The following is a 14,713-nucleotide window of genomic DNA, read 5'->3' as shown; positions in this document are numbered from 1 at the left end:
TATGTCCTTGAAGAATAAATTGTATGATCATCTGTTAATATTGATAGTGTAAAATATATTTAAATTGATTTAAGTTAAAGATTTTCCTGTAAGCCATGGACATTTTAAACGTTAACAACCAAATGTAAACCTTTAGAATGATTTTTCCTCTGCTTACGTATCGTATCTATCGTTACCAGGATTATATTTACCAGGTAGGCTTAAATCAAAGCTTCCTTGGATCCCAATTGAAACGATTTCACCATTATTTTTGTACCATTGAAACAACCAACATATGTAGAAAAATACTGACCTCGTTGTAACAAGCTGTTGAATTGTTATCTGCGTACTAGTTTGCTAGTTACGACCAGGAAATTTCTTGAAACAATGTTATATCTGTTACATTAATTCACAATACATGTTTCTTTTAAAGAAATCTTATTAGATAATTTAGAGCAAGCTGCCTACTTTAGAAACGCACATTGTATTTAACTGAAGCAATGTAAAATTTTATATATCATTTTAATAGAACCTTAAGCATCAATGATATGATTATGTAAATTCCCATATTTGTTAAACTTAAATGTGTTGTAGAGAACACATTCATTGGAAGCGTTTCACAAGTCAATGTCTTCCAAACAACCGACCTTGCTGAGCTGCCTAACGGAATGCAGTGCTTTTACACCAACGGAGGGGATATCCTTAACTGGAATGAATTTGAACATGCAACCCTTGAAGGAGCTTTTATCCATACTCCTAGTCAATGCGATGGTGAATCGTTCGTTATGGAACATTTTAGTTTCTCTGTATCTCATCATGTAGAGAGAGAGAGAGAGAGAGAGAGAGAGAGAGAGAGAGAGAGAGAGAGAGAGAGAGTGAGGAAGGGAGGGAGGGATATGCGGCAATAACTTACAAAGAACATTCCAAAATTATTTTAGCTCTCATACAGTCGTTTCACATTCTTTCTCAGGTGGTCTTATTTTTCACTAGAATATCAAGATTAAGTCTAATATTAAACATATTCAACTGCATTCATATATTATGTTCATCGCTTAGAAATGTTGCCCGTATCAAGCATGAGAGAGTATGGTGCACCGTTGTACCTATTCGTAAATTCGATTCGACGTTGAAAATGGAGTAAATGATCGAACTGCAGGTGTAATCATCGTCGATATAAATATATAAATATATCCTACGAATTTTAGAAACGTAGTATACACTGCTTAGTTTGTATATCTTCAACTGATTTTGAACATACAAGGCAATAAAAGAAACACATCAGTAACACGTTTTTTGTGCTATTATTCACAAAATCAAAACCCCTCTCAGATAATTAGCTGGATGATTAAAAAAAGATGACCTTGTATTATTTAACGGGTTTCGTAAATGTCATTTAGAATTAATACGAATATATAATTCTGTTTAAAACCTTGGCATCAACATTGTGACATATCTAAGTGTTAAACCACTTTAAGGTGAACGATTTGCATGATATAAACCTCAGAATAACGATAAATATTAAATTAACATATGGACAGAGCTTAGATAGCTTCATAAATTTAGGGATGCATGAATGGATAGGTGGATAAATATTGTATCGTTTTAATAAAAATGATGTAAAAGCACATATCAGCGATAGGAATCGTTTATTTTTCATTCCTTACTCTGTGATTCTAAGAATTTACTTATATTATGCTCTTTTCTTACTGAATGGTACTTGTTAACCTTAAGGTTTCACCACCACCATCTCGTCCAATTAAGTTCATATTGATGAATACAATTTTCCAGACCGTAATGACGTTAAAAACATTTCTCATTCTTATTATAGATTTGGACGAGTGCCTCAGTGGACCATGCCAGCACGGTAATTGTAGTGACGGTCTAGGGTCCTACACGTGCTTTTGCGAAGTAGGATACAGCGGGTCTCAATGCGATATTAACCTAGACGACTGCACTATGAATGTATGCATGAACGGAGCAACGTGTTTGGATGGCGTAGCATCTTACGCATGTGTCTGTTCTGCGACATACACTGGCCAGTACTGCGAAATAGAAATGGGCACGTTTATTGTATATGTATATATAACAGTATTAGTTATTATGAAAAATTACAAAATAATATTACATAATTTGTAAAATCTTTTTTCTATATTTTATTTTCCCTTTTTTCCCGAAATAAAATACTTTATGAATGATACTTGTGTATAATGTACGGACAACAATCATACTTCTCAAAATTACAAATAGTATACGCAACAAACTGGAGACGATATGCTACTGCGATAGACCTTTCTAGATCTTTGTCAAAGGTGTTTGAGCAATCTAAGTACAAGCAAGCACTGCATTACGATGGCTACATTCCATAGGCAGTAGAGAGACGACATGAGAACTTGACACATGGTATCTGGTAAACCGGACCGCAATACATATGGATATAGTTTAGGATGTAGATTCGTTACTGATTTCAATTACATCAGCGAAGCATAATACATGCAATGTGTTAGACAGTATTCACAAATCGTACCATAATAACTTCTCTCCTATCTGTTATGTTCTTTCCTCCAGTCGACGGACAATGGGGAACGTGGGGAAATTGGTCTTCATGTAGCAAAACTTGTGGAGAAGGAATCAAAACGAGACACCGTATATGTAATAGTCCTGAACCAGACAACGGGGGCAGATACTGTGTGGGAAGTGCAGAAGGGTCTACGCATTGCAACGAATCTGTTTGCAAAGGTGTGTCATGTATAAAGCATCTAACGGATGAGTATGAATAAAAGAGTAAAAGTCGACAGGGGAGACTTCTTGTTCTATTAGTAACCGAACAGCAGGAATTGAAATCGTTAAGGCTGAAAATTTAAAGAGAACAGTACGATGTATATGGATTACTATTAATTCGATTATCTCTGAGAGGTAATACAATAGTGTTCTTTTCCATTCCTTATGAAAGAAAGTCGAATGACATATTTCAACTCGAAACCGTTCTAGTTCGAAACAAATATAATCTCCGACTTTCGTAAACAATGGTTGGCGTTGCAACACAAAATATGCTATGTTAACATCACTTCTCTCTCTCTCTCTCTCTCTTGTTTTTCAGTGTGTCCAGAGCTACGTCCTCCAGATAACGGGACATTGGAGTGCTTCAATAGCTCAGGGGCTATCAATTGCACAGCTCACTGCAATGATGGTTTCGATTTTGACATCTCCCCATTTGACTACTATAGTTGTGGACCAGACACATTGTATGAGTGGAACGTCCAGACAGATGACAATCCTCTTGGACGTCTTCCATCATGTTCTGGTAAGGGTCGATCAAATATAATGCCTTTGAAAAGCTGTCGACCGATGGTTGTGATCTATATGCTCAAATTGCTGCATATTACGTTTTAGTTTACCTCTTGATTATACACATAAAATATAGTTTATACTTTCAGGTAATTCACCAGAATATTGTTCTTTTATAATAAGTATCTATGGAATATAGTCACCGTTTATAGAGCTGTCGTCATGAATATATTCGTTCTCTACGGAACTGCTTCTACATCGGATTCATTTGCCCTCAAGATTACCCCAATTACCTTCACAAGCACCCAAATAACAAATACTCAGAATCAGATGAAATTGAAACTACTAAAGTCAGATTAGCTGCCCCCAAGTAACTGATCAATCCGACATCAGAACTCTTTTATCAAAGTTAGGTTTGAATGTAACGATTGTCTGAATTCAAGGCAAAGTTCTTGATGTGACTCCAATGTACATAGACCGACTATAATAAAAAAAAACGTATTGACAGCTAATATAAATGGATAACAAACACCAGGCCAGTCGTAATCACGTGATCATGATGCGAATTTGTGGCACGTAACTAGTGAACAAAATGAAGCTCTTGGACGATTGTATGCCACCCAAGATAAGGTGACTGTGACAGAATGTTGCCAATGTTAATTTTTGTTTTAATTTAGGGCGTTACTCTTTGAAAACGGTCATTGATTGTTGATATCATGTTTACAGTAAAATCAATTCACGGGGGTACTTAATCACTGATAATATCACTTAAAATATCACTATGATAGTTCTGACTGGATAATTCTTTTATTACCGAAACCTAATATGCATTCAGAAAGTGACATACGAAACGGGCTAATATATACTTGACATCAGCGCTCATTTTACAAATATTTATTATTTTGAATTTAGACATCGCGATTTTTGTACCATGTAATGTTGTCTATTATAATCTATTATTAAATTGGTAATCTTATACAATATTAACATTGGACCGACGTATAGAGAATCTATGTATTTTTGTTATTTTCGTAAAGAAAATGTGAAGTATAATACATGTATTTCTTAGATATAGTAAACAGAATTATAACATTGGCATGGCGTTTAGGTCATTCTAGTACAAGACCAAAGAATAAGTCGCCAGCTGATACCCTTCGTTTGGTTTATTGGTACCAGACACTCTAAAAATGTTACTATATTATTATCACACTGATATAATCAATAATTTATAAAAGATATCTAATAAGATGACACCCTTGATGTTTATTAAATCGTTATTTTTGTGTGATTTAATTACCGCGTATTTGTCCTTAATCTGAGTATGCATTGTAGGTATAGAAACATGATAATTATTGTCACTCGCCATTAATATACAATGGAAAGAATACAATTTGACAACGCATACTTAACTAATGCCACTGTTTATATTTTTTTTATCATGAGATCCTGGTTTTAAATCGTGCAACGATTGCTAAGACTGCACTTTAATACTGCACATATTGCTTTGGATTAATCGGGTAAAGTAAAAGTCAAGAGCTGCGCTCATCACTTTCAAGTTAGGCGTTAAGGAAAGAAAATTTCGTAAAATATTCAGGATTTTTGGACATTTCGTATCCTATTGACATCAATGGGAAATTCTTCTACGGGAGACTTTCAATTTTCGGATTTTGTTTTTCAAAATATGTGCATATTTCTCATCTTGATAAATTTTTAAATTTAGAATATTTTTTGACTTGGAATTCAACAGAGCCAAAACAAGATTAACACAGAATATACATTTTAAGTGAGACAATATAATTTATGTTACTTCTAATTCTAGTTTACCTGATTTCTCTCATTTTGCACAAGGACGAGATTATTGTCTACGTTTAAATGTTACATAAGTTTTCCTGCTTTTCAGAAATTCGTCCATCTGATCATATAAATTTGACATTTACTGCATATTACAAAGATCTGGAATGCCAAGATACAGGACACTCGGAACTAACGGAAAAGGAAGTTATGACAAAAGTACTCGACGTTACCAAAGGACTCGAATGTTTACAGAGTAAATCTTGTGAACTAAAAGGAATTGAAATAACAAATTGTATGTCTTCAAGAGTGCAGAGATCTGTAACCCAACCAAGAGCTGGATTTACTATTACTTTGTCCACATCTCCCTCTATAGGTATATTATATTATCCGATTTGTCTTGTTTTGCATCCATGCTACTACCAGAAGAGAAGGTCAATGCGCTTAATAACCTTATATTAAGACTTAATATCAAACCACTCTCCGTAAACCGCTTCACCTATTCATTAAATGTTTTGCTAGGAATTGTATCCATGCTTTTCTATTTGTCGATATTTCTATGGAATGCGCGAATGGTCCAATATTTGCCTCTAGGTCAGAACTTTGAGATAAGAGAAAACGATATACATTTTACGTAATTAGTAGAAATGGTACATTTAAAAAGCTTGTACGCGGTATACAGCGGTATTGTTGAATATACGGCGGTACGTGTACTGCAATTATGTTATGGACTTACAATGTATTGGTCTGTGACAATGGCCTGACAATAGTTTAAAGAAAAATTCCGTCTGTCAATAATTTGCTATGATTTATAGTAAACTAACACCATATTAGATCCATTATATTATTTGAAGAACAAAAATCTTTAAACTGCAGACTCACGCACCCCCTAAAATAACATGGTCGCTGCCTTATTCCAGCTGAATTTGCTAAGTGAATGTTAATATTGTAATCTAAGATTGTAACTAGAGTGAGCTGATTAAGCTTACGCTAAAGCTCTGCAGAAGACACCGTGTTGGCACTTTAGATCTTATTGATAAAAAGGATGTATTGACACTGAAGACTATAATTTATTGCCGATACTATTGACATAATAGGCAGGGAATCTTTGAGTGGAATGCCAACGCGCGTGCAAGATATATGGCAGAGTGTTAGCAGACCTATAACATGCTAACTCAACAAACGAGACAATATTTAGTGGAGCTGAAAAATTACATTAATTTCAAGCAGCAGAGAACTGCTTTCTTGAAAATATAAGGACTATTCTCAGTTTTACTGAGGAATGCATGTCTTTAACACATTGACATATAAATACAAAACAGTGACATTTATTTTGTCTTTATTATTGGAAACTTTTGAAAAATTGTTGATTTTTACCGAATACATTTCAAAACTCCATTTGAACACGAAGTTGGCATACGTAACACGTTTCAAACATTCGACTAAAGAATCAGGAATTTAATTATATATGCAAGATTCAGTATTAATTTATGAAAAATACAATTGTTGTGCATAATAATAATAAATAATAATAATAATAATAATAATAATAATAATAATAATAATAATAATAATAATAGTTTGTTGACTTCTTATGTCATATCAAACGAAAACATGTTGTTAATACCATTAAATTCGGAACAACATTTATCCGGATTTTGCGAACTTTGGTTACCGGCGGAAACTACCGAGGCACCGGAACAGTTAAAAAGTGTAGTGATTGGTACCAACGAAAAAAGATCCAGCTGTAAACTGGTATAATAATGATATTGCACACGTCATCTATTCAGTAATAAAAAATTACTACACAACTGAAGAATCCAAGCAAAACTTATTTATAAGAATAGCAGTATAATTTAAATTAATGCCATTTATGTGTTTCTTTCATATTATTGACTTGCAAAAGAAGACTTCATCCTTCATTTTTGTTCTTTATTTCTACTAGGAGATCCGGGAAATAAAATCAGTGCTCTAGACAGGTCTATGCGAATCATTGCAGATGCGACAAGCAACGGACAATTTACCGTTCATTTATTTGGGCAGGATTTTTTCATCGATTTGGGGAATGCACAGTTTTCTGGAGGGGTCGTCTGCGCTCCTGGTCTTGTTAGAGTCAATTATTATTGTCGTAAGTCGTATGTGTATAGCATTCAAACTCTTTAGATGCTTAGATGTTTCGCTCTCCCAATAATTTCAAAACCTATACAGTCTGTACTAAATTATGCGAAGGAGATATATGGGACGCAATAAAATGAATTCTATCCTTTTAGAAAATATTTTATACACATGCTGTCGCATGCGAAACCATAACAAAATATTTTAATTGTTTTGACGTATTTCATTATTATTTCTTGCATTATGTTAACGAATCAAATCACATTAAGATATGTATTAAACACACTTCAAAAGAAGTTAACTGTCCCGTTTCCAAACTGCTTGTTACCGATTAGTTAGGTTTTTAAGGTCTGCTACAGTCCGTGACCATTGTCATAGAGTTAACTTGGAATTGATTATAACCACTGCTTAAAAGCAGAGATGACTGATATCTGATGGTCATAAGATTTTTACCGATCAGTTGGCTATATCAAGGCTCCTACATTCCATGACCATTGTTGCAGAGTTAACTTGAAACTGGCTGTAACCACTGCTTAAAAACAGTGATGTCTGATGACTGATGGGCAATAAGATGTGCTCATATTGGTTGTCTCCCTTGTAAAGCATTCCATTCAATAAATACTTCATTCAGATAATTGTTGCCGATAACTCACGTATCAATAAATGTATGTACAGAGGGATAACACTTTGCTGTCTTACAGCTTTTGGCACTCGTTTTGTAGCAAACCAAATCAAATGATTGATGGCAACCAAGTTTAGTACAAGCCACCCGCCCATTACCCATACACACGACCTTGAAAGCCGTCCTCTTCCAAGCTTATTAAACTAAAATTTGTGTTTGATTAGAGCGTGTCAAACAATATCAGTACAAACTAACCGCTAAAATAACATGTTTCAAAACGGAGGATGACATGAATTATACTGGAAAATTTATTAAAAAAATAATTCATATCACTACTGTTCTTAATCTCTTTTTTACCTTGTACGTTTAGTAATTTACTATATTAAAAACTACCTTTACGTATCTGTTGCATTCATTGACAAGTTGCTTCTCATTAATATGCATGAAGCTGATCAAATGTTTATCTTTTCACCAGTGCCTTGTGGGAAAGGAACTTATATGGCCGGTCACTATTGTGAATTTTGTGACATTGGAACATATCAAGACAAAGATGGACAAACCAGTTGCATTCCTTGTTCCAAAGGCTTTACAACGACTGGTAAAGGATCAAGGAGCATAGACAGCTGCTATGGTTAGTATAAAACGTTTGGAAGAACATATTTAATTTCTTTATTCATTATGCATCATTATTTGAAAGTGCTTTCTGATTTAAGAAATAAAGACTTCAAAATATATGCAACGCAAATAAGACGACATTGTTTGTGCTTGATATAACTTTCTATGAATATTTTAGTCATATTTAAGTGGATCATAACCATATAGTAGGTGTATACATTTATTGTGTGTACCAAGAGCAATCTAATTTATATTCCATCAACACGGCGTAACAATATGATATCATTGTGTAGTAATTGCTATATTTTTGTTTCAGGGTCACCAGGATTGGAAGTACAGGGATTATCAGGTTTTTGTACCAATTAATCAGCTTGTATATTTATACTTTCTCAATTTTTTACTTTATTACAACCATAGGTACGAAATAAAAAGTATATATTGCACTATTTGTCTGCTTGTCTACAATGATCTCGATTTAAGGTTTTAATCATTCTTCGTTTGAAGCAAAGGTGCTATCATATCGAATGCACGACGAAGTGTTTCTTTAGTAGAACCTTTGCATTTCTAACAGAACGTGTACGTGTTTGTTTAACATGGCAATATCAATAAAAAAATCGATACATTGAAACAAAATGGTCATTGTTTTAGGCAAAGTAAAAGAAAAGAAATTATTAACATTTACAGTATTATTCCTCGACATCTAGATGCGGATCACAATATTAATCACCTTTTTCATTGTCCGTCTTGGAAGTGTTGCGTCCTTTCCATGTGTATTTTCACATGTAATTGCCTTTTTTTGATGTATTTATATCTCATTTACGGTTGATTCTTCATTATTGTAACCACTCTATGTTAGGAAACATTCAAAAGTATTTTGATTCAATTTAGTATCATGTGTGACGTATTTATCCTTAATAGTTGTTGTTCTTTGCTGACTTTTGTTGCATAATGTGTTATTTACGTGCTGTATGTTATTATTATTATTATTATTATTATTATTATTATTATTATTGCTATAGAAAGTAATACAAACAATGATTGAACCTATTTAGACGTTAGCATGGTATGAAAGTATTAGCTATTCAAGCACAATTCAAAAGGGTTTCCCAGTTAAAATAATGGAATCGACTCAAGCGTTAATATAAGCAAAACCACCGATTTCTTTCTCATTAAACACGTGCGCAAATAATTTCATGGGGAAACAAGGAGGAGGGATTGAGAGAGACAATGATGTCATGTTCCTACCAGGTCTTAGAATACTCGATAGTATTATCAGCCTTTCCTTAACATTTTTCGCATTACATTGCAGTCTGCCTGATTGCAAACCAATCTTTTGAAAATGTAATTTGTACTTTAGATTAATTTTGATGTTCATTTTGGATGGGAAAGTATACATTTGACAACATATTGCACAACTGTGCTTATGATACCCTTGGTTTTGTCTGGAGACAAATAGAGACAGATAAGCCAACGGACTTCTAATTTAAGTTGAAAGACACATCCTCAGGGAGAACAGCTGTATCGTCATCGATTTTACTACAGGCAATACAGTTATAATTGGACATCAATTATCTGAGGAATCAAATGGAGTATTCAGGCAAGGCCATCATTGCAATCACTTTGAACGAGAAATCGATCTGGGAAAATTCAAACCTAACTTAAGTCACAATCTTAATTTGTCTAACACTTTTACTGCTTTATTGCGATTTACTGGTTAATTTACAACGAAAACAGACTGATTTCTGAGCATAATCTATACGCACAGTTACATAACTTTCCTTAGCTATCTGGGGCAAATTCACACGAAGCAGGCTAAGAAAGAAATACACTGTGAGTCTGTTCCCTAGAAATTAAGATTTCATACTTCATCTAGAAATGCTGGTGTTTATTCTGAACAGTTGACACCTAATCAGTACCAATATCATTTGGTGTATCTTTGATTAAATTTCTCAAAGCACAATGGTAAACCAAACTATTTTAAGTTGTCCCTTAGCCAGTCTTTATTTTAAAACATTATACAGTTGAACGTTTCCTACCACTGATGTATTGACCTTCTTTGTCTTTCAGTGCTTGCAATAACCCTTGGTTCTAGCGCTGGAGTGTTGGTGGTATTGGTTGTAATTCTCATGACGTACATTCTAAAGAGAGCCAAGTATGAGCTGCTTTTTTGCGTAGTAGTTTTGTTGCTAGAAATCAACTATTAATATAACTATTTACTGTCGTGGTGTCTGCAGAAAACTATAGCTTGTCCTGCTTTGATTCACCGCCTAAAATAAAATTTATTTTAAACAACAAATCCTAGAAAATCATACCTCAAGTTCTTTTCAAAGACATGTTTGCATGCTTTATATTGCACATAATTTTCACGATAAATATAATTTCTAGAACGGCAGCTGTTGCAGACAAGATAAAAGTGGAATCATTAGTATGTACCTCTGCATTACGATTCTGTAGTTTGAAATAAATACACATTTTAGGCTATCCTTTTGTAAAGAAGAAGGCTTTATTCTATACTGACATGTAGGTAACAAATAATATAATTACTGTATTATATTGTAGGCGACCAAAGATACACATCATCTCACCATATCCGTTGGATCTGAATTGCAGCGATCAAGTAGCAAATGTAAAGTTTAAACGAAAGATGGTTGCATCTGAGCCTTCTAAATCAGTGGAGAAAGTTCCGATGGACATTCTGCAAATGTGAACAAAGCAAAAACGTCTTTCTTGAATTAACAATCAATTAAAACTCGGATGGATCAGATGTATTTGCGAGTCCTAATTATTGACGTCCAGTTTTACTTGAGAGTGCCTCGTGCCTAAAGATACATTTGTGTACATTGTCGTAGAGTTTGATTATGTTTTTGTTTTGTATGTTGCCTTACAACGAAACAATTTGTTATTTAAATCTTATAGCGAAGGAACAATATGTTCACAACGAGTATCACCAATTTTTAATATGTTCGATCCTCATAGAAATTAAACTAACTAAAAATATTTCTGCATTTTTGACTCGCAAGGAAGGTCTGTTACACAAGGCTAAAACCTACGTGGTTTTAAATAATAATTGTTACAAATTACATTTGCCTAATCGTCACATCTCATCTCTATTTTCTCTATAGCTGCTCATTCATTGTGATTATCTGGATTTCTCATATACCTTTAAATATGATTATAATATAGTCCTTATTCCTTTTAAAATGAAATCAAACAACTATGCCAGCAATTAATGATATCATTTTCATCTTCACTATTCTGCTATTCTGTTTAATGTCAATAAAAGGTTTAACAGTAAACTGGCTACATTAAATTTCATTTTCATATTTAGTTTTCTTTTAAGAGTTCGTATATCATCTCACACAGATGAATATAGTTTGATCGACATAAGGTATCCGATACATAAAAACGTTGAACTATATCAGTACTGTAATTAATTATTTTTAGAATGCTGTCTGCCATGTTTAGTTTGCACATGTGTACGCAATTTCTAAAATGCACTAGGTGTTTCAATCAAAATCTTATCTTATACGTACACGTTGTATTTACATGATAAATATATTTCCAGTGAGCAGTCGTCGATGTTCCATATGATTGTTTAAATAAGTAATGAAATTATTCAAACATATAGTAATAAACTATACTGTCTGCTGCTAATAGTTTTGTAAAAGTGTTTAAATTAAATCTTGCGTTGCATGATATGTTTCAGTTATGTTATATTACATTAAACGGACGTCAAGATAGCGCGCAAAATATGACTGCTGGTTGGCCGATGATAACTTATAAAAAGTTGCTTTGCCTTCATTTCGCTCCATGGCTCAGTTGTCAGCTAATCAAACGTGCGAAATTAAGGATGCGGGGTCGAATCCTGCACAGACAAGGCCTTGGTGTCCACCTTTTTTAGATCTGGGCAGGACACTCTACTTCGATTGGCTTCGCACGATGCAAACTTCCGAATGTTGATCAGACGCTAAACAGCAACGGAATTAATCGAACATTTTGTTCATCCGGAGAGTTCTTATAACTGTAAGATTTTCGGTGCGTATTTGCGTATTTATTTCAGCAAAAAGTTATTAATTCAATATTACTAAATTGAAATTTGTTTGTAATATTTGCATGTAATAGTTGAGATGTTAGTTATATCTGAAAACCACAAGTTTTGTTCAGAACGTATTATGCATGTCCTTACCAAACACGTATCCACTGACTTCAAAGAGATCACGGACGGGAATGCTTTATACCGAGAGGTTTAGGCAGGTTTCTGCAAAATATCTTTTGTTCTTCTGTTATATGGATACTAAAACGTTTTGAATACTTTTAATGAAACAAACCAAAAACAAAATTAAAATATACAAATGTACAGTATTACTCATCTTCAAGCATGTCATTTAGAACAAAAGTCTCAAAATTGAAGAATGTCATAACGTTCGTTTGTTTAATGAAATTTCTTTAGCGCGCACGCTGTGCTAATTTTATTTCATTGGTTAAAATTAATAACTTGTGGATCAGAATATAAATTCAAAGTATTAGCATTAAGTAAGCAATTAATAAATTCATAAATTCATAAGAATAAGCTCTTGGGGAAGTTCAACGCAACATACATTATATATTGTGCTATTTATGTTATGAAATATTTATAATTTTTGACCGTGTTCACTTCCATAAAAATGGTTATACATGTTTTCAAATCAGTTTCTACTATTGAAACAATCTAACATAGATGGAATGGTGGGCAAGTGGCCATAACTAATATTGCTCATTCACCCAACACTCATCTACTTCTAGCTGGACTGACTGACAGGTGAACTGCATATATGATACATTAAATAATCTCAAACTCTTTAGTTAACAACTATTAGCATTATAAACAGTACAGAAGCATACATCTTTGCCATTCCTTGTGTTTCAACCACAGCTGCAAGAGGTTGGGTGTGGTAAAATGGTAGATAAGCATTCAGTAACTATGAGGCGGAATCGCCAGTCTGAGTGATGTCTGGGCCGAATGGCCAACATGCCCTATCTATGAGGCAGATTCGCCAGTCTGAGTGATGTCATGGCAGAATTGCCGATGTTTGAGGCGGACTCGCCAGGATGACTGACTGACATCACTGATAAGGCAGAATGGCCGCTGTATTAAGGCAGAGTTGCCATAACTTGTTATGTCTGTAAGTCGAGTGGATAGGGGACAGAGTTCCCAAGTGATGCTGCATGCCGAGAACGGAACAGCAGTAGTATGCAGTAGTATGCAACAGAGCCCCAATGAACGGCTATATATAGACAAGAAGTACCTGCAGTTCTGTTAAAATAAGCATGAAAATAACAATCAATAAAATCAATTAGGTATAAGAAAAACGAATAAGAAATATATGACTGTGAATCACCATAACGGATAATACAGGAAGAAGGAGTGCCAAGGTGTTACTGTTCAGGGAACCATGCCTGCATCCAATATTATGGTGATACCAAGACTAAAATCACATTATATCTAGATTTTAGTTGTAAGCAATGCTGTGATGCAAGTATCTGTAAGAAAGTCATATATGACGAAACTAAGACAAACTATAAACATGTAAGTTCAGCACTGCAATGATCATGGCTTGTTTCCCGTTCAGGATCGGTGTATAAATAAAGTAAAGGTTTTCATAAAGAGCCACAAAGTCTACTTCACAGCAATGCATAAAGTTCATGTAGTTCTATCATTAAGTCAGATGCACATTCGTTAAACTGATTGAACAGGAAACCTCATATATACACCTAACAACAGTATGTAAACACGGTGCTTAAAACGCTGCCCGTGAATCTGATGATACCGTTTCACAGACCCCATTGTGAACACATTACTGGTGCGAAACACACCTCACCGGATGAATGAATCTGATGATCACACAGTACCGATATGAAACACATATCACAGAGCGACTGAGTCTGATGATCACAATCCATAGAAACACTGAAGAATTCCAAAGCACAATGAAACCCTTAACACAATACACATGATCTGCCTACTCCCTTCTCAGAAATAACTCAATGTAAAGAATCTGAATGATCACATCTGAACGAATACACTGACACATACGATTTAACCGACATTAGAACACACACGCTTCCATCAGATGAACTCAGTCCTTTAACAACGTAAATGAAACTGCTGATACGACGGTACTTCATATATAAAACAGGTAGATCCACACATGGCCTGCTATGGACATAGAATGGCGTTATTCGAGGTCCTGATATAACGCAAATAAGAATCAGAGGTCAAACAGCCTAGCGTTTTAACAAGGTGTCCTCAATCCCAGCATTTGCTGC

General features: G+C 34.3%; 1 protein-coding gene across 2 annotated transcripts in view; it reads left to right on the top strand.

Annotated features, from left to right (window-relative positions):
- Positions 1-11,531, top strand: part of LOC149794009 (uncharacterized) — a 32,224-nt gene extending 20,693 nt beyond the window's left edge. For both annotated transcript variants that reach the window (XM_089967943.1, XM_089967942.1), the window contains 10 exons: positions 574-750; positions 1,808-2,038; positions 2,545-2,715; positions 3,077-3,280; positions 5,165-5,431; positions 7,001-7,183; positions 8,268-8,423; positions 8,724-8,756; positions 10,475-10,559; positions 10,967-11,531. In XM_089967943.1, coding sequence (XP_089824069.1) covers positions 574-750; positions 1,808-2,038; positions 2,545-2,715; positions 3,077-3,280; positions 5,165-5,431; positions 7,001-7,183; positions 8,268-8,423; positions 8,724-8,756; positions 10,475-10,559; positions 10,967-11,114 — 1,655 coding nt within the window. In that variant the 3' untranslated portion in view covers positions 11,115-11,531. The remainder of the gene's footprint in view (positions 1-573; positions 751-1,807; positions 2,039-2,544; positions 2,716-3,076; positions 3,281-5,164; positions 5,432-7,000; positions 7,184-8,267; positions 8,424-8,723; positions 8,757-10,474; positions 10,560-10,966) is intronic.
- The last annotated feature ends 3,182 nt before the right edge of the window (positions 11,532-14,713 follow it).

Source organism: Sinohyriopsis cumingii, chromosome 8 (assembly GCF_028554795.1).
Source record: "Sinohyriopsis cumingii isolate HCF-2022 chromosome 8, ASM2855479v2, whole genome shotgun sequence".
Taxonomy (NCBI): Eukaryota; Metazoa; Mollusca; class Bivalvia; order Unionida; family Unionidae; genus Sinohyriopsis; species Sinohyriopsis cumingii.
The sequence above is the reverse complement of the archived record's forward strand: the minus strand, read 5'-3'. Positions and strand labels throughout refer to the sequence as shown.